This window comes from Talpa europaea (genome assembly GCF_964194135.1).
Source record: "Talpa europaea genome assembly, chromosome: 12".
In the NCBI taxonomy this organism is placed as follows: domain Eukaryota; kingdom Metazoa; phylum Chordata; class Mammalia; order Eulipotyphla; family Talpidae; genus Talpa; species Talpa europaea.
Window position 1 is genome coordinate 59,694,136 of NC_140079.1, and position 23,302 is coordinate 59,717,437.

The 23,302-nt window shown below is 37.8% G+C and overlaps 1 protein-coding gene across 4 annotated transcripts in view; it reads right to left on the reverse strand.

Moving 5' to 3' along the window:
- RABGAP1L (RAB GTPase activating protein 1 like) overlaps window positions 1–23,302 on the reverse strand; it is a gene marked incomplete at both ends in the record, with an annotated part of 493,888 nt that overhangs the window by 130,306 nt on the left and 340,280 nt on the right. For 2 of the 4 annotated variants that reach the window (XM_084251372.1, XM_084251370.1), the window contains one exon: window positions 3,549–3,716. The exons of the other annotated variants lie outside the window; for them this stretch is intronic. In XM_084251372.1, coding sequence (XP_084107498.1) covers window positions 3,549–3,716 — 168 coding nt within the window. Of the gene's footprint in view, window positions 1–3,548; window positions 3,717–23,302 lie in introns of those variants that run through there. 4 annotated transcript variants of the gene reach the window in all.

A 23,302-nucleotide genomic window follows, 5' to 3' on the forward strand; every position in this document is an offset into this window, starting at 1 on the left:
ATTTAACAATTGATTTTTATATTTTGGGGAATATCAGAAGTATACATGGCAACTTTTCTATTTGTGTTTTCAACTTCTTTTAAGAACTGTAATGTCCTTTTAATAAGTAATCCTTGCAGCTGTTAGCAAGAGGTAAAAAAGGCAGATATACTTTCTTCCCTGCTCTTTCACCCCCAGCTTAAAATTAATGCATTAGGAAATTAGACAAATTAAAAAACAAACAAATCTAGGATATGATTTGATAGTATGAGATTTTGATCAGAGTTACACCTTAAAATGGCCACTGAAAGGAGGATTTACCTGCAAATACTAATCCTTCTAGGCCCGAGTCCTTAGGATTCACCATGCACAGAGCCTAGAGTATCAGTACTGAACCTGATGCTAACATTAATGTTAATATTAATACATAATGACCTGATAATAACTGTCAATGTCATATAACAACAAAGGAAAAAATCTAGAGGAGAAAAGGGAGATTTTGAATATCAGTAAAGTAAAAGGTTTTCGATTTTCTCCAAATTTCACACACTTGCGGAATAGTAATTCTGGTTATGTGACACTGCTGATACCATTTCTAGTGTGTTTTTCCCACTGAAAAATTCAGTGCAAGAGTGTCAAATCTTAGTGTGATTTGAAATGAATAGTCCTAACATTTGAGTGTTAGCTCTGGATGCTACTATTCCAATCCCATCTCTATTCCTAGATGATAAATCTTCAAGAATCTGATAAGCAGCAAATTCCAGGTTTCACTTTTTAAGGGGAATCTTTGGGGAAAAGATTTTGTGGATCTTTGAGAAAAAGACTTTTTAAGGGGAATCACTGGGGGGGAAATGTAGGCATTCTTTTTATCACCATTATGATTTTCACCACAAATATCCCCCATCCCTTTAGTTAGGGTCTAGCAGAATTTTTATTCATTCGAGAAAATTTTTAGAAGTCTGAGAATCATTTGGAAGGGAGAAAGATTTCTTAACTGGTATCTAGGATACCTATCCCTCTTACTTTGGAATTTTAATTTCATCAAAGAAATGTGTATTTAGTGAATCAATACATACGATTTATGCTTTGTGGTTTTTTCTAAAATGAAGTACTTATACCTGGCTCATGAAATGAAATGTTCTTTACTAGGTATATCTTTGAAGGACAATAAGCAAAAATTCCAAATGTGCTTGATGTTCTAGTACTTGAATGATCCCTCTGCAAATCAGGGAACAATAAATAAAGCTCAGGGTCTACATGTATAACAATGACTTCATAAATCTCCATTTATTTGGCCAGCTCATTAAAAAAAAAAAAAACTTGTGTTATGTGAAAATATCTACTGGAACCTATAAAGCAAAATATTTGTATGTATTTAACTCACAGGCATCCATATTTAAAATACAAGCAAGAAGGCTGAGAGACATGTCTTAAACTTCAGTGCTTGCCCCACTGACTGGTAATGGAAAGACTGTTATATTGTATGTGGCAGAATTCCTCTCAGGAACACCCTGTGCAGATTAGCCATCGATCCCACATCATTAGCCAGTCCAATAATACAAGGCTGAACAAGTGTACTTCCCTCTGGTACACACACGCTAAACTTCGAACAGTACTCATTGGATACTGATCCCAATTCACATTCATATTGCTAATTAAAGGGCATGTGATTTCCCAAAATGTAATTCTATCAATAATCTTTCTAGTGCAATGCTCTGTAACAAAGTCAGAGATTTCCAAATGACCCACACACAACTCAGCAATACTTTTTATCTGGAAATGCCAGCAGCACTATTACCTAGAGTTTGAATGCTAGAACCCAAAACCACCTGAGTGATGTGCTACTTCTCATACCTAATTGGACAAAATCAAGCAGACTGTACAGTTGACACATAAATATGTGTGACTTCCTGAAGCCTGTGAACCTTACTGCTTGTGGATTTTATTGTTGAGATAACTAGCTAGCTATAGATATATAGATAACTTAAAACTAGAGGCAGTTTAAATTCATTTCTAATACAGATTTGAGTATTAGAGATATTCTTAAGTACCAATTTATGTTTCCATTCAAAACACTGAAAATGTAAATGCCAGAGAGGCAGACTACTGGAAAGTTACCAGTGGAAGCCATTGAGACATAAAGTTAAGTAATCGTTAAGAATATGGAAATATATTAGACTATGGTGATTTCTCAAAGAGATGCTGAGATGCATTTAGCACTACTGTCAAAATTCCTGAAATAAAACACTTTTTATTTCATTTTAGAATACCTTCCTTTCTAATAGAGTGGTGAGTTTTCACTTTCCTCCTTTATTAAGAAAAAAATGTGATTCAGGGAAATAAAATTGAAATGAGCACTGATGACCTCACCTGGGTATTAAAACACATATATTGAGCTCTTTATGTTTCTTTATTAAGTGACAAAGGAACTATATTTCTCAAAAATATTGCCTCCCCCGCCCTGTGATTGTATGCTGATCATTGCATTTAATTTCATTTTGCAATGATAAACAGTCTTTCTTCAGGGTGAGAAATCCCTATGTGCATGATTACCAAATATGTTGTATACAGAAGAGATTATATTTGTATGCAAATACACACATGAAGCCAGAACTAGTAACTGTAAAGGTAACTATAAACAGAGATGAACTATACTGTAGGGCAATATATGAGATAGAAGAGTTAAATTCAGTCAAGTAAATATTCTACTTCTGGAAAGACTCAAAATATGAGAGAACCATAATGAGGGAAATGTCTAGCATGGTGTCAAACTCCATTGTATAAAATGGACAAAGCTAAATTATTCTTGTTCAATTACCAAATAATGGCATAGGGCTACTGTAGACCAATTACATTATAGAACAGTTGCTAGGTATAGTTCTCAAACCACTAAAAGGAAACCCTGCACCAGTGATTGTGGGTATTTAATTTTAACCCTTGATAGGAAATAAGGAAGGGTGATTTTTCTCTTGTTTAGGAAACCAAAAAACAAGTAGCCAGACTTCCCAAATTCACAGCACAGACCGAACAGTTTTAAGTTGCTTTTAATATATACGGTTCGGCCATTCCAGAAGAAAAATCTACAATTTCCTATGTAAGGATTTTCAGGGGATTAAAATCCCCTATCAAAAAGAATCAAATTGGCAATTAAATGGAGAGGTTAGAAAGCAAACAACATATAGTCTAGAGAAGTAGCAATAATATCCATGGTAAAATTTTAACCCTTTGGATATATAAATAACAAAATGCCTACATGAAGCCCTTGGTATTCTGCTTTATTGCTGAGTCCAGCCAGCCAGCAAACCAATTTTTTTTTTCTGCCACAGAGAAAATACCACTAATGTGGCCTCTGGGTTCTAAGAAAAGAGCCATATCTCCTCCAGCCAAATAAGGAGTGGCGTGGATCATGCTTGGAAAGAGACCCACAGCGGCTGTGGCCACTCAGCACTTCCTTCTCGGCAAAGGGAGAAGAAAACAGGAGATGGCAAGCCTCTTCCAGGGACACAAGGAATTCTCACAGAGGGTGGCAGATTCCTTACAAATGAAGTTCAATGAAAAAACAGTCTCACCGCCAGAAGCCGAGGCACAAACAGACGATGCCCCATCCCCAGAAGTTCCAGCACCCGACAGGCATACTCATTCACCAGCTTGCTCCTCTCGTCGTGCATGTCCTGGGACTTTTTGACAGGAGGTGTGAGCTTAGCAGCTGGGGCTGGGCAGGGCACCCCTTCTTCCATGAGCAGTAAGTAGGTATCCAGAATGAGAAAGCTGGATCTCTTATCCACAATTTTAAGAACTGTGGAGGGAGGGGAGCCAGGCTTAGGTCTCCCCAGGAGCATGCACAAGCCAGTCTGTGGTGGGAATTGTCAGCTAATGTCTCCACAGGAAAAACATTTTGGCTAAATTATCCACTGTGCAAGAGCCTCAAAGTAGACTGGAAAATGAAATCAAATACCAGTCTAAATAAAAAACGGCAAAAGGAATTGAATGCAAGAAAATGGCCAAGAGTGATGCAGAAGAGTTCAGATACATGTGTAGAAATGGACAAGCTGCTCAGCAGGGGCTAGCATGTGAGTGAGTGAGTGAGTGTGTGTGTGTGTGTGTGTAGGCGTGCACCTCTGTATGTATGTGTGTGTGTGTGTGTGTGAGAGAGAGAGAGAGAGAGAGAGAGAGAGAGAGAGAGAGAGAGAGAGAGAGAGAATGAGAACAAGCAGGCAGCAGCAGCAGCAGCAGCAGCAGCAGCAGTAGCCAGGAAGCCAGGGCAGTTGTGAAGCTACAAGGAGAAAAAGGATGAGCTCATTGCAATCCCTGATTCGTGACAAGCAGCTCTGGTGCCGCTGCTGCCACTGCTGCTGCTACCTCTCGCTGTGAATCAGTAATGAAGGGATAGGGAAGGAAAGGGAGGGGAGAGGAGGAGGTAGGTGAATGAGCATGCAGAGTGTGTCTCGGGGGAGAATGCTGTAATAAGAAGCCAATGGCGAGCCTTTGGACAGATGCGCTTCCCCCTCCCAGTCCACCTTCAATCAGTGTTAGTCTGACAGCTTATGCTGTTGAATCCTAAACCCACAGACAGATGAACTAGCTTCTCCTAACATGCAATGCTCACAGAAAAATCAGACAGCTTGCCAGATAAAGGCTGACCTTCATTCACTCTTGCTTTCTAATAACAAAAATAGATAAAAGTCTGATTTTATTCTGTTATTTACAGTGGGAAGCTCCAGGGCTTTTTGGATTACTGAATTCTCTACAGAAGTTCACGACAGACTGATAGATTATGGACAGAAGAGCAAGGACTCAGCATCCAAGAAATGACACACCCTCAAGCTGAAGTGTTTATGCAATCTCAACGACATTTTGCAATGCTACAACGTGCTCAAGTATTTTAGGGTTCTGGGAAGGCTAGCCACAATCAAAACGAAGGGTTTTATAAACATGCAATATGATAAAATATAAAAACCTGTGCCATAATAATAAGAGTATACAGTGAAGGAATTACCAAAGTTGAGATTCTCAAAGCAAAATTAACTTTCTAAAGCCACACCTTGATACTCAATTAGTTCAAAACATTGTTTAGATACTGTCTGATGAAATTAATCCCTCCCTAGTAATAATATAACAGACTTCTCTATAAATTTTTACAATCTTATTACAGTTATATAAATTGATTTGATGTAAATAATCAGTCATAGCCAAATGAAGGCAAAAGGACAAGATCGCCTTTAGAAACAGTTTCTTAGCTTTATCCTGATAATTACTGTCCCTCTTCCCTTCCCACCCCCACACATTCAGAATCCTGGTGTTACAGATCTGTAGTTGGTCTCATAAATACCAGACAGTTTCTCCATGCAAATTGTAGCAAGGTACAAAGAGTAATGGGGCTAAAGGAGCAAGAGCAAGTTTCTTCTGAGTTTTATTTCCTATTCTGACAAATAAGAGATTCAGATTTCACCTATTAACAAAATAGAAATATTTATCAGTATATCTCTCAGATCTTGGTTAAAGAAATAGAGTATGGGATTAGGGTTAAAGGGAAATATTGCCTCCCTTAATAAAATATTATTTGGTCTCTTTTCCTAAAATCTCAGAAAAATTAAGCTGTTTTGGTTAAACAGTTAAAGTATTATTTAATAACATATCTTCAATAAGATAGTTATATATTGTTCTCAAGCCTTTTATTTCTTTATTAAAACCATGCAAAGTCTTTAATGTAAAATGATCAAAAGCATTAGCATATGACATATTACACATAAATTCCAGTTCCCTACGGTTTTAGAGGAAATGTGTGATGTGCTACCTAGTGTAGGGGTTGGTTCAGCTGGATGGAGACTGTAAGGAAGAAGGTAGAGGTTCCGGACTTTCAAACCCCCTCCTCCCTCCTGACCTCCCACATTCCCCCCCCACATATAAACACACCACACATAAACAGCTCCATTTTTATCTTGTTTACATACTGGAGTTCTGTATGAGATTTTGTTTGAAAGACTGTTTATCTGCCATAGTATGTATGAAAAGCACTGCCACAGAAGTTACAAATTTAAAGAACAAGGGGCATTTTGACTTGCAAAGGAAGAAAGAACTCAGTGACTCCTTTTCATATTGCATATACATTTTTTCTGATAATTTTTAAAGCATAAGGGAGATGCTTCCATTTAACTATCTTGATCTCTAAGAACACTGGTAGCAGCATTTTTTTCTCTTATAAACCAAAAACAAGAATTTCTTGCCCAAAAGGACTCTAAATAAGAATAAATTAAAACACTGGAATGGTGTATTTTGGCTCTGCTATTCACAAAAGAAGCTAAAACCACATGTAATTATTAAATATTAACTGCAATAATTATCAAATATTAAATTTAATAGTGAAAATCATATTTTTAATATCACTTAAAACATTTCAGAACATTTATTGACCTTACATGATGCTAGGTAAAAGGCACACAAACAAGTAATCATGTATTTCAGTTTGCCCAATTTCTCAACCACACCTTCACTTAAAAACGCATTATCCTTGGGGAGTTGAAGGTGTAGGTTTGGCCTACTGGGATGGCAATAATAGTTTTAGGGGAGACAGCACTGCTTCACAGTATACCTTTCCAATCAGTTTGAGGAATTGAGCTTGCACAAGGACAATACAGGAGGCTCTGGGGCTTGGAGAAGTGAGGAGGCTGAGGAAGAATAAGAGGAAATGGCTACTCCTACCAGTCCCTGAAGAAGAGAAGGCAGAGCTGCTACCATAAGGGGTGGAGAAGACTCAGGATTGGATGCAGGCCCTAGGGCTCATTTGCTCAACCCATGAAGATAAGGTACTAGGCAATCACAGCTCTGTTCCTATGGACTCAGAACATGCATAACTGGTAAAAGCCTGTCATAACAGGGGTTCCTGCTTGGGTTCAGAAGATATCCAATGCTCAGAAGGAAGAGGTGATACAGAAAACCCTCCAAGCCCAATAGGCATCTCCTGCCAAGAAATGACTACATAGAGAGCTGCCTCATCTCCCTGCACTTTTGGGAACCAGAACAGGAAATAATCCATCCCATGTTGGAATGTCCATTTCCATCCTTCTCATCTCCCTTTCCACATTAAGGCAAACCAGACTTTCTTAGAGACCTACTTTATTAGGTTCTGTATATGTGGCACATCAGCCTCAGTGCACCAAAACATATTAGCATGTATTACTCTATGGAAAATAAAGCCCTTTATGTATACCGCTCCCCCCCACCCAGGAACATCCTTGCTTTTTACATTCCCATAATTTTTAAACTGTGGTCCTATATTCACATTGTACTTTGATAATAGGGTGTGAGTCAACAGCAGGTAAAACAACTCTTATAGAACATCATTTAGTGAAATGGAAGAATGGATTCTAGGGATTTTTGAAATCCCTAGAAGCATTTGTTCCTCTCCTTTCCCAACTACTAGGTAGGTTTTAAAAAACTGGAAATAACAAATGCTGGTGAGGATGTGGAGAAAAAGGAACCCCTTACACTGCTGGTGGGAATGTAAACTGGTCCAGCCATTACAGAATGTTGTGTAGAGGGTCATCAAGACACTAAAAAATGGAGCTACCATATGACCCAGCAATTCCAATCCTAGGAACCTACTCAAAGAACAAAAAAACACTAACTCAAAAGGAAACCTTCACTCCTATGTTTATGTAGCACTATTTACATTAGCTAAGATATGGAAACAATCTAAACGCTCCCAAACAGACAAATGAATTCAAAAGCTGCAGTATATATGTACACAATGGAATACTAATCAGTGATCAAAAAATGCCCAAATATAGATGACTGGATCAAGAAGATGTGGTATATATACACAAAGGAATATTATTCAGCAATCAAAAAAGATAAACTCACTTCATTCGCATCAACATGGATGGAGTTAGAAGGAATTATGCTCAGTGAAATTAGCCAGAAGGAAAAAGAAAAATATCAGATGGTTTCACTTCTAGCAGGAATATAGGGGAACCAAATAAGACATCAGTGTAAAAAAAAATAATAATAGGGACCTCCCCGGTGGCACAGAGGTTGAACGCTGGGCTGTAAAGCTGCCCGCAGCCTCTGCAGCACCGGTTCAATCCCCGGATGCGGGCGAGGGTCCCACATGGCGCACAGACCTCTCCTGCCACTCCTGCTGCTCCCCTCAGCAGTGTACTTTGGTCCTTCTGTCTGCTCTGCTTCCCGCTCTGGCTCTGGTGAATTCTCTCACCTTCCTGCGCTTCTGACTGTACTCAGTGCTTGTATAAATAATAAAATAAATAAATCTTAAAAAAAATAACAGTACAAAACACAACAAAGCAAAAACATACAATTATAAACCTGAGACATACTTCAGGGGAGGAGGTGGGAGAGGGGTGAGAGGGATGGAGGGAGGAGCACAGAGGACTGTGGTGATGGTGCATGGGTGCTTTGCAGAAGGAGATTCTATGGGGACTCAATCTGAGGGGGTTGGGGGGAAGAAAATATGGTCTAAAAATGTAAAAAATGATAAATTTTAAATAAAAAAGTGAAAAAATTATAACATTGACTTATTAAAAAAAATTTAGATACAATAATAGGTAGTAAAGGATCCATGCTCGTCTCAACTGGGAGAGGAAAAATTACAAAACTTAATTCTCTAGCTATTTCTTTTTTTGTCCAATAGAGTCCTTTTGAAAAGATGACCTTCAATAATTGGCAAGTTCCTAAGAACCAATACACAGGCCAAATAAAGATGACAGTAGCACTGGTCTCTTGGAACTGCAAAATCCGTCACAACTCACACTGTTGTTGAGACTTGATTCTGTTCAACACTGTACTACATGCTTCTGAACGTAGAAAGATACGTAAGATGCTGCTTTTAACTTTTACAGGTTAGTCAATCTACTTGAAGAAAAGGCTAAAATGAAATGTAATGAGACTGAGCACACAAATTATGTCACAAGGAAATGCAATCTTGTTATTTTTATTGTAATTTATACATGGAAGAATTAGGAGTACAAAATAAAATAAAAACAAAATACATAATTAGTTGACACCATGGTGAATACTGTTGAACAAAAGCCTGGAGGAATTAACAGGGGAAAAAAAATCCTATAAAATGTTATAGACCTACCTAGTCTTTTTTTTTTTAGGAATGTTTTGACCTCTTATGAGACATAAGGCATAATGATGTTAAAGGAGTTTTTTCTTTGTTAATAAAAGACGGAATTTTCCCACATGAAAAGCCATTTAACAACATTGTGAATAGTTATGGTAGCATTGCTGTTACCTATTATTTAGCCTTATCATCAGATTTATGCAAGAACTTCTGCAGTCTGAAAGTTGGTCATTTTGTTTCTTCATCGACAGCTCAAAAGGCTACCTGTGCTGTCACTGGATATTATTATAGTATTTTATTTTTTTAAAAAAAGGACTACTAGGGCCGCCCCAGTGGCGCAGCAGTTGAGCGCTGGGTTGCAAAGCTGCCCGCAGCCTCTACAACGCCGGTTTGATCCCCGGCTGCTCCCCGGCCACCGGGGAGGGTCCCACATGGCGTGCAGACCTCTCCTGCCGCCCACTGCTCCCCTCAGCAGTGTACTTCGGTCCTTCTGCCTGCTCTGCTCCCCGCTCTGGCTCTGGTGAATTCTCTCACCCTCCCGTGCTTCTGACTGTACCCAATGCTTGTATTAAAAAAAAAAAAAAAAAACTATAAAAAAAATTAAAAAAAAAAAAGGACTACTGAGGGCAAGCCAGAAATATGAAACTTATATTCACTGGACTGGGTTAATAGCAACCCAGAATTAGTCTACTTCTTTTCTCCATGTGACATTAATTAAAATATTTGAAGACAGTCTTAATTTTCTTTCCTCTGAACAAGTATTCCTGATGTTAACAGGATGTCCCATAGGCTGATTTCTGGACCATTTTAGACCATTCGCAACCTTCTTGCTGCCCCAAGGACAGTTTTTTTGGACAGTGTCCCTCATAGTTCCATCCACACTGAAAAGAATGGCTTATAAATGATAATAGAATCATAAAATATTGCGATGTTAGATCCTAGAAAACATCAATATCTAAAACGTTTATCTTAATGATGAAATGACAGAGGCAGCAGGTATGTCGACTTGACGATGATCATAAACTTGCCTGAGGCAGAGCCAGAAAGTCAAGAACCCGGAGTCCAGCTGCACAGCGGGGCAATGACCATTACCTGCCTCACAATTGCTTTATTTCAATTAATGTAGTCCATTTTTAAAAATAACGATCTTATTAGGAAGACTGCTTCACCATTCTTTCCAAATGGGATTGGTCTGGAGCTGCCATCTGCTATGAAAGAATCTAAGATGCTTAGATTTGAGTTGCAAGGATGTATCCAAAGCCTGCCATGAAAACGGTCACTGCTAAATACACACTTGTGATAAACACATATGTCTTCTCAATTTTTAACTTAGAAACACTCTTCTTCAATCAAACAGAGAGGCTACATCCTCAGCACATCTGCCACAGTATCTACACGAGAGCAGCTTTCTAGAAACCATGTTAGTGCTGCAGGCTTGAAATGGAATGCCCTGAGTCCACTCAGCCGCCTCCCTGGGAAGCTTGTTTAAGGTTATATTTTCAATCTGAAGCAGAAGGCAGACATAAATATAGCCAAGGCCTATTTTTTTAAAAATCTATCAGATTAAAGTTATAGAATCTAGACAATTCCTTGGTTCTCTCAATTAGATTTTACTTTGTGTGTGTATGCACACTTGTGTGTATGTTGTCATTGTTGTTAAAGGTACTATAGGTACTATAGTCATCTTGATAAGTTGTGAATTGCCTTTACCTTCTTCCTATGGTTCATCTCCAGTTTTCTATTAAATTTGCTATCTCTAGCATCATCATGTTACATGGAATGTGAGGTGCAGTTTAACAGCTGCTAGTGTGAAGAATAATATTATCAGCGAAGGAGCTATATGGGTCAGCCAAGTGAATTTGTTTCCACAAAATGAATATGTCATGATGGGGACATTCACTTTTTTTTTGAATAGACAAGTCCATTTACTGAAATGAAGATGGTAACAGATTGTACAGCTCCCCCTCCCACCATGGCTTCGAATGGATTCAGTAGAATTTCAGAGGTGGAAAAATAGTGTGAGGTTGAATGTCACAGCATTGTCTGCAGTATTGTCACAGGTTGTCTTGCATGATAGTGACAAGTAAACAATTGTATATGCATCTTTCCTGCTTGGTGGGCTCCTTTGCCTACCTTATATTCATGTTTATTCTGAGCAGGACCTAACTAAGCAATGTATATATCACCAACTTTTTTCTCTCTAATATCACAAATTCTTGATAAATATTGATGTGGCTAAAAGTATGAATGTTAATGTTATCATTTATTCAGTATCTATAAGTGCCATGAGCTGTGCTAAGTCCTTAGAATATGCATTATTGCATTTAATCTTATCAAACAATTATGTTCATTCTACATAGGAGCTTAGAAAAGCTGAGCTTAGAAAAGCTGAGCTTAGAAAAGCTAAGTGACTTACTCAAGATCATGTAGCTAGAAAGTGGTAACTGCAATTAGTTTTTTATTTTATTTTATTTTATTTTTTGAGGGAGAGTGCGAACGCAGTCCCCCACTACCACAAATTATGCAGTCGAGTTTCCCACATTTGGGGAAATCGCAGGGGTCGGCACATCCGGAGTGCAATGGATAAGCCTCGCCCTGAGAAAACCACCTTCGTGATCATGGTATCTCCCCTGCCAGGTAAATATTGCAATTAGTTTTTTAGATAACTACATATGTTATCTAACTGAACTAAATCTAATTTGAATTTTTTGAACTAATGAAGAAAATTAAATAGAATAGATCCTAGAGGCTAATAAAGTTAGTTCATTAGAAACAACAGGATTTACATGAATGCAGAAGGACTAATGTGCCTTGAATTCTAAAAGACATGACAAAAATAAAAACATAGACAAACCTTGTGTTCTAAGAGCAGCATCTATGTCCTGGGATCTTAGCCAACTATTATTATTATTATTATTATTATTATTATAAAGGTGTGGCTAAGATAATAATAATAACTATTATAATAATAACTATTATTATTATTACACTGAATGACCTAATCATGAAATCAGCCCTCTCCCCACTGCACCTAGTCTCTATATTTATCCCCTTTCTGGAAATACACAGCCTCAGAGGCAACTTAATCACAGCTGTGCAAAGTCACCATCTCTTCCCCAACACATGTTCTATCCAGCTAATGGATAGAATTAACCCAATCATTAACCCAATCATCCCAGTAGATACCTGGGTCCTACAGTCCTCCGTTATGTCCTTATATGTCCTTTTATGTTCCCTTTTATGTAACACTAAGTCTGTTGATTCAACCTCCCCACTATCTCTCAAAACTATCCCTACTTCTCTATTCCCATTTCTTCTGATTTGAGATCAGTTCTTAGAATGCTATGATGGGACATCCAAAACCTGCAATATTCAAGTTACCCGAAGTTCTCTGCATACCCCAGGTTACTACATGCCTCCATATCTTTATTCTCATGTTCTTCTTTTAACAAACTGTGATTCCCTTCTAATAATTCACTTATCTTTTCCTAATTTGTTAACTCAACTCTGATATTATCTCCTACAGAAACTACTCCCTTAATCCTAGGGTTTGGGTACAAGGCTCTCCTGTTTGCTCTTTCCCCCCATGCTATGTCTTTCATAATACTTGCAGACTTATACTTTAAGGAGTCACACTGAAATCGATACTAAGGGTCTCTTTCCCCTATTAAGGCACTTAGAGAGATAGGTATCAAGTATTAGTTTTCTTTAGGTTTTGTCCCCAAAACCTATAAAAGGGATTTAACTGACATATAGTGATTATCCCATAACTGTTTCTTCAAATGATTCAGCAACAAAGATGGATAAAAGACCATTACTATTCATGGGAGGAAAAGATAAGCATTACTGTGATTAGTGATATTGGTGCTGCAATATTTCTAAGCCTTTTAAAATGCTCTTCTCTCTTTCTGATATGTTTGTCTCCATAATTTTTCCTTTAAAAATGTTAGGAAATCTTAAAAATGTTGTGATGGAAAAGGGCAAAAGTTGAAATGCCAAAGAGAACTGGATTTAAAACCAGCTGTGTGACTTCAGGAATTTGAACCTGTTTGAGTATCATTATTCATTAAGAAAATGAGGTTTAAAAACATTAGCAACTTAAGAAGTTGCTAATGTTTAACATCTGGGTCATTTCTAGTTTAGTAAATTGCTAAGTCGATAAGATGACAGTAAAGAAAGTAGCTGATAGTGCAAACACTGGGCACAGGGAAGGATGGAGATGAAAGAATTTAGCAAGGAATATGTGGCAATATGTTGGTGATGTCCCCTCAGCTATGGGAAATATTAATCTGGAGCCAAGGGATGGATTTAGCAATCTCTGGTTGTCATATGCAAGATGAAATAGGGGAATGGATGAGGCAAACTAGGATAAATATGAAAGTCATGAAGAGATGTTCTCACAGTATGACTTGATGTTCTTAGTTATCCCAGGTATAATTTAACAACCAGTTATACAATTACATTATTAGGGAAATAATTTGGTTAACCCAACAGTAAGTTTCTTAATAGTAGGTATTGCATTTGCTTCAAATTGGTCAACAATGCAGTGATTACATATAGAAAGAACTCAGGAATAATTACTGAGTTGATGAATGATTGAATCTTAATAACACTATCTGGGCTTTCTAATCATTTACTTGAAATCTGGCGACCTAAATACACAATAATGTGAGGACAGGAATTCCTAATGAAAATATGCTGAGGTGGAGGTAAGAATAAAAGGCTCACAAGTTCTTGTTATTGATCAGTTTATTGTGCCTTCCACTTCCATGTATGGCCTCATTACATTCCTATAATATGTTACAGTAAAATTATAGCTAAAAGAAATGATTTGCACATGTTTTGCTAAATCAGTTTGCCCTGTCTCTACAACATTCTTGATTTTCTACTTTCTCTCAGTCTTCCAAAACCAATTTATCTACAAGTTCTGTCAGCCCTATCTACAAAGATACCTTGAATCTGTCCTTTTTCTACCTTTACTGTCACTGCCATGGTCTAAGCTACCATCATTTCCTGTTTGGTTTACTGAAATTGTATCTTTATAGTCTCCATGCTTCTACTTTCAGCTCTTGTCAATTCACATTCCGCATACAACAGAGTTCCCCAATCAAAAATGATGTTGAAACCATAAATCATATCAAATTTTTCACTGCTTGAAACTTATGCCGGCTTCCCATTGCACTAAGATGCCAATGCTAGTATTGTTCATATGTCTCCACAGATCTGACTGTACCTTTTTCCTCTCTATACCTTGTTCATTTGCTCAGTATGTCCAGTCTCACTAGCCTCCTTTCTGTTCTAAACACAGAAAACTTCTCCTGCTTTAGGGCCTTTATACGTGATGTTGCTTCTGGTCTTCATATGACTGATTACACATCATTCAACTCAAAAATTATTTTGCTTATAGCCACCTTATTTTATCATCTTATCTAGCAGAGGGTAGTAATGCATTAGATTCCCTTGTATTATTTCTTTCACAACATCGTTATTTAAATTTTTTCACTGCTTTCTTATGATTATCTCCATCATCAACTAAAATTTATAAAGACCTGGCTCATAGGAGAGAGGCTTTTAAAAACTGCATCGATAAGTTTTTAGAGAAAAACAAGATTCCTGCCTCAGCTTCTTTCATTCATTTTATACTTTAAAATTATTGTTTTATAGGACCTTTGAATATCTTTTCTTCGGCAAATACGACGGAACTAAAGTGATGCGTTGATATATACAGATTTACTATTTATTGCTTCTGCTCTCCCTGAGACCCCAAAAGGCCACAACACAGCAACCTGTGGGTTTGCTAAGGAATGAATTAACTTACTCCCAGGTAGCAGATGGTAAGTAAGCTTAGCTATAGTTTTTGTTCTTCTTACTTACTATGTTCTTATAGTAAGGCAGTTATTTTATCTCAATTTTATAAGTAAAAAATGAGGTTAAAGCACATCACAGTGGTATCAAAAAATTAAGAAATTTAAGAACACCTTAGTATATATCCTTCATGAATGTCAAGTTGTTTTTTTTCTCCCTGACCCTATTTCTATATTCATTAAAGAAACAGACCAACCTCAACTAAATTGGTCTACCTGGTTAACTCCAGTAATGCTAAATGTTATGCTTCCAAAAAGCCTACTATTAATCTATATTCATCATGAAGACTGGCCACAGAAAAATGCAGAAACCATTTTAGACATACAAGTAGCTGAGTCACTGTGGTTCTGATAAAGAGAGAGATGCTTCTATATTTAAGAGTAAAGATATCATAATACTGGTTTTAAAAATGTTGTGAAAATTTAGGATAACACATGCTATATAAATGTCAACTACTTTAGGGAGGAAAAGGAAATAACACAACCAAAAACCACCCTTAAGCCACTGGGGATGCAAAGGAATAAATGAATCCAGGGTGAAATAGGAAAGAGAATATTCACTTCTCTACACACTATGAGCCCAGTGTTGTGCTTTTACTGAGGGTTGGGGAACAAACTTAGCACATAATGTGGTCTTTATTCTCATTGGCATAAATGATTTTATGGCAGAGGCAAGACTCGTGATCAAGACAGTTAAGGGTTCCACATGGCATGTAATACACATGTAAAGATGTGCCCAGTAGGTCCATTTGAGGCCGTCAGGCACATCTGAGGTCAGATTTTGCTAGAGGATGGGCTTATACTAGATAACAAATAGGTGAATAGGAAAATAAAGACAATTTTTTTAGAAAGGTTAATCTAATAACAATAGTCAAAGGAGCTTGAGAGAGGAAGAGACTGTAGGTAGATAAGTCATAAAGCTTTTGTGGTAAGCCAAACGTGAGAAAATGAGCGCCTGGACCAGTATGGTTTCCATGGAAACAGTTATGTTCCAATTTGAGCAGCATCAGGAAGGAAAACAGCTCTTTGTTATTTTTGTGTAACTTTCCAAGTATATGAGACTTATTATATGCTTTGTATAACTCACTGATACAAAACCACCAGAGAGACTATTGTTTACCAAGTCAGGGAAGGGTATACCATAGAGGAAACAGAACACCCCTGGCATATGAACATGGGACTCTCTCAAAGTTGCTGACTTTGTGACACAAAGTTTCAGAGACCAATTGGTTTAGCCACTTTCTCTGAAAGTCTAATTATTAACAGAATTCAAACCACAAAGCATCCAGCTGAACCAAGCATAGCTGATCTGACAGTGCTATTCCAATTGTCCAGGGGCACCCTAGCTACCACTAAATGAGCAGTAAGTGAGAATATGTCAGGTCTAGTGACCTGCATTCTCCATAAAAAAAAAATTATATGCAAATTTGATTCTTAAAATTGGATAGAGAATATGGCAAAGAAGTTTTTAAGAGGATAAGAAAGTAAGAAAAACAAATAGTGGAGAAGAGCAATGTCTGTGAGTATTCATCATCTGGCACTTCCATTTGTTCCCATGTCCCCTTAACAGCACTCGGGAAATACTGTTCCATTTGCTCTTCCCTTTCCATCCCTACGGTTGCAGCCTTGTTTGAAGATTCTCAACCTAGACTATTATTTCTTACCTAGACTATTCTAATAGTCTTCTAGCTAGTCTTAGTATTTATTACCAGTCTTCACATGTAAATCTGCTTTCTGTCTCCATAATGTCTTCCTAAAGACATTATGTAGCTAAAGGTACCCTCTGGCCCACAGATTCAGCACTCCACACTAACCTCAACATAGACCTTCAGATCATCTAGACCTATCCTGTCTTTCCTATGACATTTGTCACCTTGACACTTCATGCCCAATATTCTCATGAAATTTCTCACAAACCTGCTGTATTTTATGGTGTGTCTATCCTTTGCATACAGTTCTCATTGCCTAAAACATCATAATTGCTTGTCTTCTCTTGCTATTCTTTCAAAAATCAAAAGCCACTTTCTCTTTCTTATCATCCTAGTGATCATCTTCCACCTCTCCTTTGCATCCTAGCCCATCTATTCATGACCATACAATAATATCTCTCATGGGAATCACTGTACACCTGTGATGGCACCCTGCTTCTTTGTGAACCCCATGAGAGTAACCAGAACATATACACTTTATTTTTTTTCTGCATTAACCTAGGTATTTATTTATTTATGGGTAACTAAAATTTGTTTTTTATTTAAATTTTATTTTTATATTCCCCATACAATTACAACCCCCTTATTTTGACCCCAATCCCTCCTTTCACCGCCCCCCACCCCCCATAGAGTGTCTCTGGTTCATAGCTGTTTGTTGATTTTGATATTTTCTTTCTTATAGTTATTCTTTTTCCTGGTCCCATTTTTTAAGTTTTCTAGATTCCTGCTATGAGTGAGACCATCCGGTATTTTTCTTTTTCTTTCTGGCTTATTTCGCTGAGCATGATCCCTTCCAGAGCCATCCATGTTGCTGCAAATTGCATGTGTTTATCTTTTTTGAATGCTGAGTAATATTCCATGGTGTATATGCACCACATCTTCTTGATCCAGTCATCTATTTTTGGGCATTTGGGTAGTTTCCAAAGCTTAGCTATTATAAACAGTGCTGCTATAAATATAGGGGTGCAGGTGCTCTTTGGAATTGATGTTTCTGTGTCCTTTGGGTAAATACCTAGGAGTGGAATTGCTGGATCATATGGAAGCTCTATGTTTAGTAGGTCCAGAAATCTCCATACAGCTCTCCATAGTGGTTGGACCAGTTCGCACTCCCACCAACAGTGCAGAAGAGTTCCTTTTTCTCCACACCCTCGACAACACTTGTTGTTGCTAGTTTTTTTAATATGTGCCATTCTCACTGGTGTAAGATGGTATCTCATGGTAGTTTTGGTAGATGGTAGATACTTCTACCATGGTAGATACTTCTCCTTTCCAGAGAAGTATCTTTTTAGCTCTTCTGCCCATTTTTTGACTGGATTATTTTCTTTGTTTTTGTTGAGTCTCATCAGCTCTTTGTAGATTTTTGTGATCAGTCCTTTATCATTAGTGTTGTGTGCAAAAATGTTCTCCCAGTTGGTGAGGTTTCTCTTTGTTTTTGTTATTGTCTCTCTTGCTGTGCAGAAGCTCTTTAATTTGATGTAGTCCCAGCTGTTTATCTTTGCCTTCACTATCACTGCTTTGGGTGATGTGTCTATAAAGATGTCTTTGATGTGCATATCATGTAGTGTTTCGCCTATATTTCCTTCTATGTACTTTATGGATTCAGGTCTTATGTCTAGTTCTTTAATCCATTTTGAGTTGGTTTTTGTGCATGGTGTTAGGTAGTAGTCAAGCTTCATTCTTTTGCATGTAGTGACCCAGTTTTCCCAGCACCATTTATTGAACAGACTTTCTTTGCTCCAGTGCATATTCTTTGCTCTTTTGTCGAAGATGAGTTGACCATAAATCTGTGGTTTTATTTCTGGATTTTCTGTTCGATTCCATTGGTTTGTGTGTCTGCTATTGTTCCAATACCATGCAGTTTTGATGATTATGGCTTTGAAGTATAGTTTGAGGTCTGGGAGTGTGATGCCTCCATTCCCTTCTTTTTTTTTCAGGAGAGCTTTGGCTATTTGCGGTTTTTGGTGATTCCATATGAATTTCATCAGTAATTGTTCTATTTCTTTGAAGAATGTCACTGAAAATTTTATTGGAATAGCATTGAATCTGTATATTGCTTTTGGTAGGATGGCCATTTTAATATTTATTCTTCCAATCCATGAGCAGGGGATGTCTCTCCATTTCTTTGTGTCTTCTTCTATTTCTTTTAACAGTGTTTTATAGTTTTCTTTGTATAGGTCCTTTACCTCTTTTTTTTAGATTTATTCCCAAGTATTTGATTTTTTTTTTGTTTCGATAATAAAAGGGATGGTTTTTTTTTTTTATTTCTTCTTCTTCAGATTTATTGTTTGTGTATAGGAAGGCTACTGACTTTTGCGTGTTGATTTTGTATCCTGCCACTTTACTGAACTGATTGATGAGTTGAATTAGTTTTTCTGTGGAGTTTTTGGGGTTCTCTATGTATATTATCATATCATCTGCAAATAGTGATAGGTTGACTTCTTCTTTTCCTATTTGAATTCCTTGTATGTCTTTCTCTTGTCTTATTGCTCTGGCTAGGACTTCCAGTATTATATTTTCCAGTATTATATTGAAAAGCAGTGGTGAGAGTGGACATCCTTGTCTTGTTCCAGATCTTAATGGAAATGCTTTCAGCTTTTCACCATTGAGAACGATACTGGCTGTTGGCTTGTCATATATGGCCTTTATGATGTTGAGGTATGTTCCTTGTATCCCAAGAATTTCAAGGGCTTTTATTATGAAAGGGTGTTGCACTTTGTCGAAAGCTTTCTCGGCATCTATTGATATTATCATATGGTTTTTGTATTTCTTTTTGTTGATGTGTTGGATAACGTTGATTGATTTTCAGATGTTGAACCATCCTTGTGGCCCTGGAATGAATCCTACTTGGTCGTGGTGAATTATCTTATGGATACATTGTTGGGATAGCTAAAATTTTATTGAGGATTTTTGCATCAGTGTTCATTAGCGAGATTGGCCTGTAGTTTTCTTTTTTTGTGTTGTCCTTGTTTCATTTTGGTATTAGTGTAATATTGGCTTCATAGAACGTGTTTGATATTATTCCTTCCTTCTCAATTTTTTGGAAGAGTTTGTGAAGGATATACACTAATTTGTTTCTGAACATTTGGTAGAATTCATTTGTAAATCCATCAGGTCCTGGGCTTTTGTTTTTGGGAAGGTTTTTGATTACCATTTCAGTTTCGCTGCTTGTAATAGGTCTGTTTAGGTGTTCTATTTCTTCTTTATCTAGCTTTGGGTGATTATAGAGTTGTAGGAATTTGTCCATCACCTCTAGATTGTTGAACTTGTTTCCATATAACTGTTCATAGTAGTTTCTGATTATTCTTTAGATTTCTGCTGTGTCCGTTGTGATTTCTCCTCTTTCATTGATGATCCTGTTTATTTGTGCTTTCTCCCTTTTTTCCTTTGTGAGCCTGGCTAGGGGTTTGTCTATTTTATTGATTTTTTCAAAGAACCAGCTCTTGGTTTCATTGATCTTTTGGATTGTTTTTTTAGTTTTGATTTCATTTATTTCTGCTTTGGTTTTTATTATTTCTTTTCTTCTACTTTTTTTGGTTTTTTTTTGTTGTTGTTGTTGTTGTTCTTTTTCTAGTTCTTTGAGCTTCGAGATTAGGTTGTTTCTTTGAGTTCTTTCTTGTTTCTTGATGTGAGCCTCTATTGGTATATATTTTCCTCTTATTGCGTCTTTTGCTGCATCCAATACATTTAGGAAATTGGTGTCCTCCTTGTCATTCAATTCAAAGAATTTTTTAATTTCTTCTTTGATCTCCTCATTAGTCCAGTGGTCTTCCAGTAGTGTGGGTTTTAATCTCCATGAGGTAGGAAAGTTCCTTGCCTTCTTTTTATGGTTTATTTCTAGTTTGATGCCTTCATGGTCAGAAAAGATGTTTTGTATGATTTCAATCTTGGTGTATCTGTTGATGTTTGTCTTGGGTCCCAGTATGTGATCAATCCTGGAGAATGATCCGTGTGTACTTGAGAAAAATGTGTACTCCGTTTTTTTGGGTTTAGTGTTCTATAGATGTCTGTTAAGCCCAAGCACTCTAGATCCTTATTTAGAGCTTTAGTGTCTTTACTTATTTTTTGTCTCATTGATCTAGCCATTGTTGATAGTGGTGTGTTGAAGTCTCCCACTACGTATGTGTTTTCTCTGATGTCTGTTTTCAGAGATGACAATAGTTGTCTTATATATTTTGGTGCTCCTTCGTTCGGTGAATATATGTTAATGAGTGTTATTTCTTCTTGAAGTATTGTCCCCTTGATCATAATGTAGTGACCATTGGGGTCTCTTTTTATCTTTTTGAGTTTGAAATCTGTTTTATCTGATATAAGTATAGCTGTTCCTGCTTTCTTTTTTGGTCCATTTGCTTGTAGGATTGTTTTCCATCCTTTAACTTTGAGTCTATTTTTATCTTTTGTAGCTAAATGTGTTTCCTGGAGACAGCAAAAGGTTGGGTTTTGTTTCTTAATCCAGCCTGCGACTCTGTGTCCTTTTATTGAAGAGTTTAGTCCATTTACATTTAGAGTTAATATTGATATGTTAGCATCTGTATTTGCCATTGTGTTTGTCTTTCCTTTGATTTTATTTATTTATGCTTTTAATAACTTTTTTTTTTGGCCTTCTTTCATTGTTATTCATCCCTATGAGGTTCTGGCTTTAGGACTCCTTGTAGTATTTTTTGGAGTGGGGGTTTAGTCGTAATTAAATTCCAGAGTTTCTGTTTGTCTGGGAAAGTCCTTATTCTTTCTTCATAGAGGAAGGAAAGCTTTGCAGGATAGAGTATTCTTGGTTGTCATCTGTTGTCTTAAAGTCTGTTGACTATGTCCCTCCACTCTCTCCTTGTCCGTAGTGTTTCTTTGGAGAAGTCTGATGTCTGTCTGATTGGTTTTCCTTTGTATGTTATCTGTTTCTTTTCTCTTGTCAGCTTCATTATTTTTTCCTTGTCTTGGATTCTTGGGAGCTTTACTATTATGTGTCTTGCTGTATTTTTCCTTTCATCATGGAAGTTTGGTGTTCTTCTTGCTTTTTGTATATCAATTTTCAGCTCCTTCTTCATGTTTGGGAAGTTCTCTTCAATTATTTCCTTGAATATTTTCTCTGTTCCTAGGTCTTTCTCCTCTCCTTCTGGGATTCCTATAATTATATTTCCTTTCCTCATTGAGTCAGATAGTTCCCGAAGTCTTTCTTCAGTCTTTTTCATTCGTACTTCTCTTTCTTTTTCTGTTTTGGTTCTTTTTATTTCTGTGTCTTCGAGAGTGCTTATTCATGCTTCCATTTCCTCTATTTTGTTATCACTGCTTTTCCCAGCATTCTTTAGCTCTTCTGTTAATCCTTTGATCTCCGACATTTCCTTCATTTCCCTTTTTAGGAACTCAATTTCATTCTTCTGAGTGTTGTTTTCCTTAATGACTTCCATCAGTTTTTTCATCACAGCAATTTTAAATTCTTTTTCTGGAAGGCTCAGAAGTTCTTCCAAGTCACCGTAGTTGCAAGCTGGTGGGTGGTTTTTTTTGTGGTGTGTCTTTTTTCTGAGGCGTTGCTACTTTGCTTGTAGTTTTTCTTTTCCCTGCTGCCTGTCTTCTAATTTGCCTTATGCATTGGAACACTGTGCCGCTGGTACTAGCTGGCATCTTTTTGGTGTGTTCTTTTGGGAGTTTCAGAAACTGGCAATCCAAATGAGTCAAAACTGTTATGTCAGAAGTCTAGTGAGGCAGTGGTACTTTGAGTATGTTAGTGGTCACTGTCACAGAATCTCTCCTCCTTCTGAGTTTAGTTACAAAGGTGCGTCTTGAAGTCCCACAGACTTCCCTGGAGGTGGGGCAGCTGGATTGCACTCTGGGTTCAAAATCTTTGGATCCTCCTCTGGGCTCTGACTTCCTGTCAGGTGGGACCAGGCTTGTGGGGGCCTTTAGCTCACCTCTGACTGTGCAGGGAACCTTCTCCCTCTTGCTCCATGGGGAGCCTTCTGCCAGATTCAAGCAGTCTTTATTGAAGAAAGGTCCCTGTTCTAAAATGGCGCTTTGGAGACAGGCACACTCTTCCGCACGCCTGGTCTGCCCTGGCCTTGGAGGCCCGCTCCCACTCTGGGTTTGTACTGCTGGCCAGAAGGGGCCTGGCCTTGGCAAACTTCCCAGCTCACCTCTGGCTCCTTCCGGGAGCCTTCTGCTGGTTTCAAGCAGTCTTTATTGAAGAAAGTTCCCTGTTTTCAAAAGGCGATGCAGGTACGCACTCCCCTGCGTGCCCGGTCTGCCCAGGCCTTGGGTGCCCGCTTCCCCTCTGGGTTCAGACTGCTGGCCAGAAGGGGCCTGGAGTGGGCGAACTTCCCAGCTCACCTCTAGCTCCTCCAGGGGCCTTCTGCCGGTTCAAGCAGTCTTTATTGAAGAATGTCCCTATTCTAAAATGGCGATTCAGAGACAGACGCACTTTTCCACGCACCTGGTAAGCCCTGGCTGTGGGTGCCCGCTCCCCCTCTGGGCTCAAACATATCCACTTTAGCATCTCTGCTATGCAACACTTCCCACTCACTGTGATCGCAGATCATTTAATATTGAGTAAATGAATAAATGACTGATATTTAAATGACAAAATGAACTATACATTTAAAATAGCTAAATTTTAAAAAGATGTATTAGTGGCCTCCCTCGTGGCGCAAGGGGTTAAGCACCACAATATGAAGCAATCGCAGCCT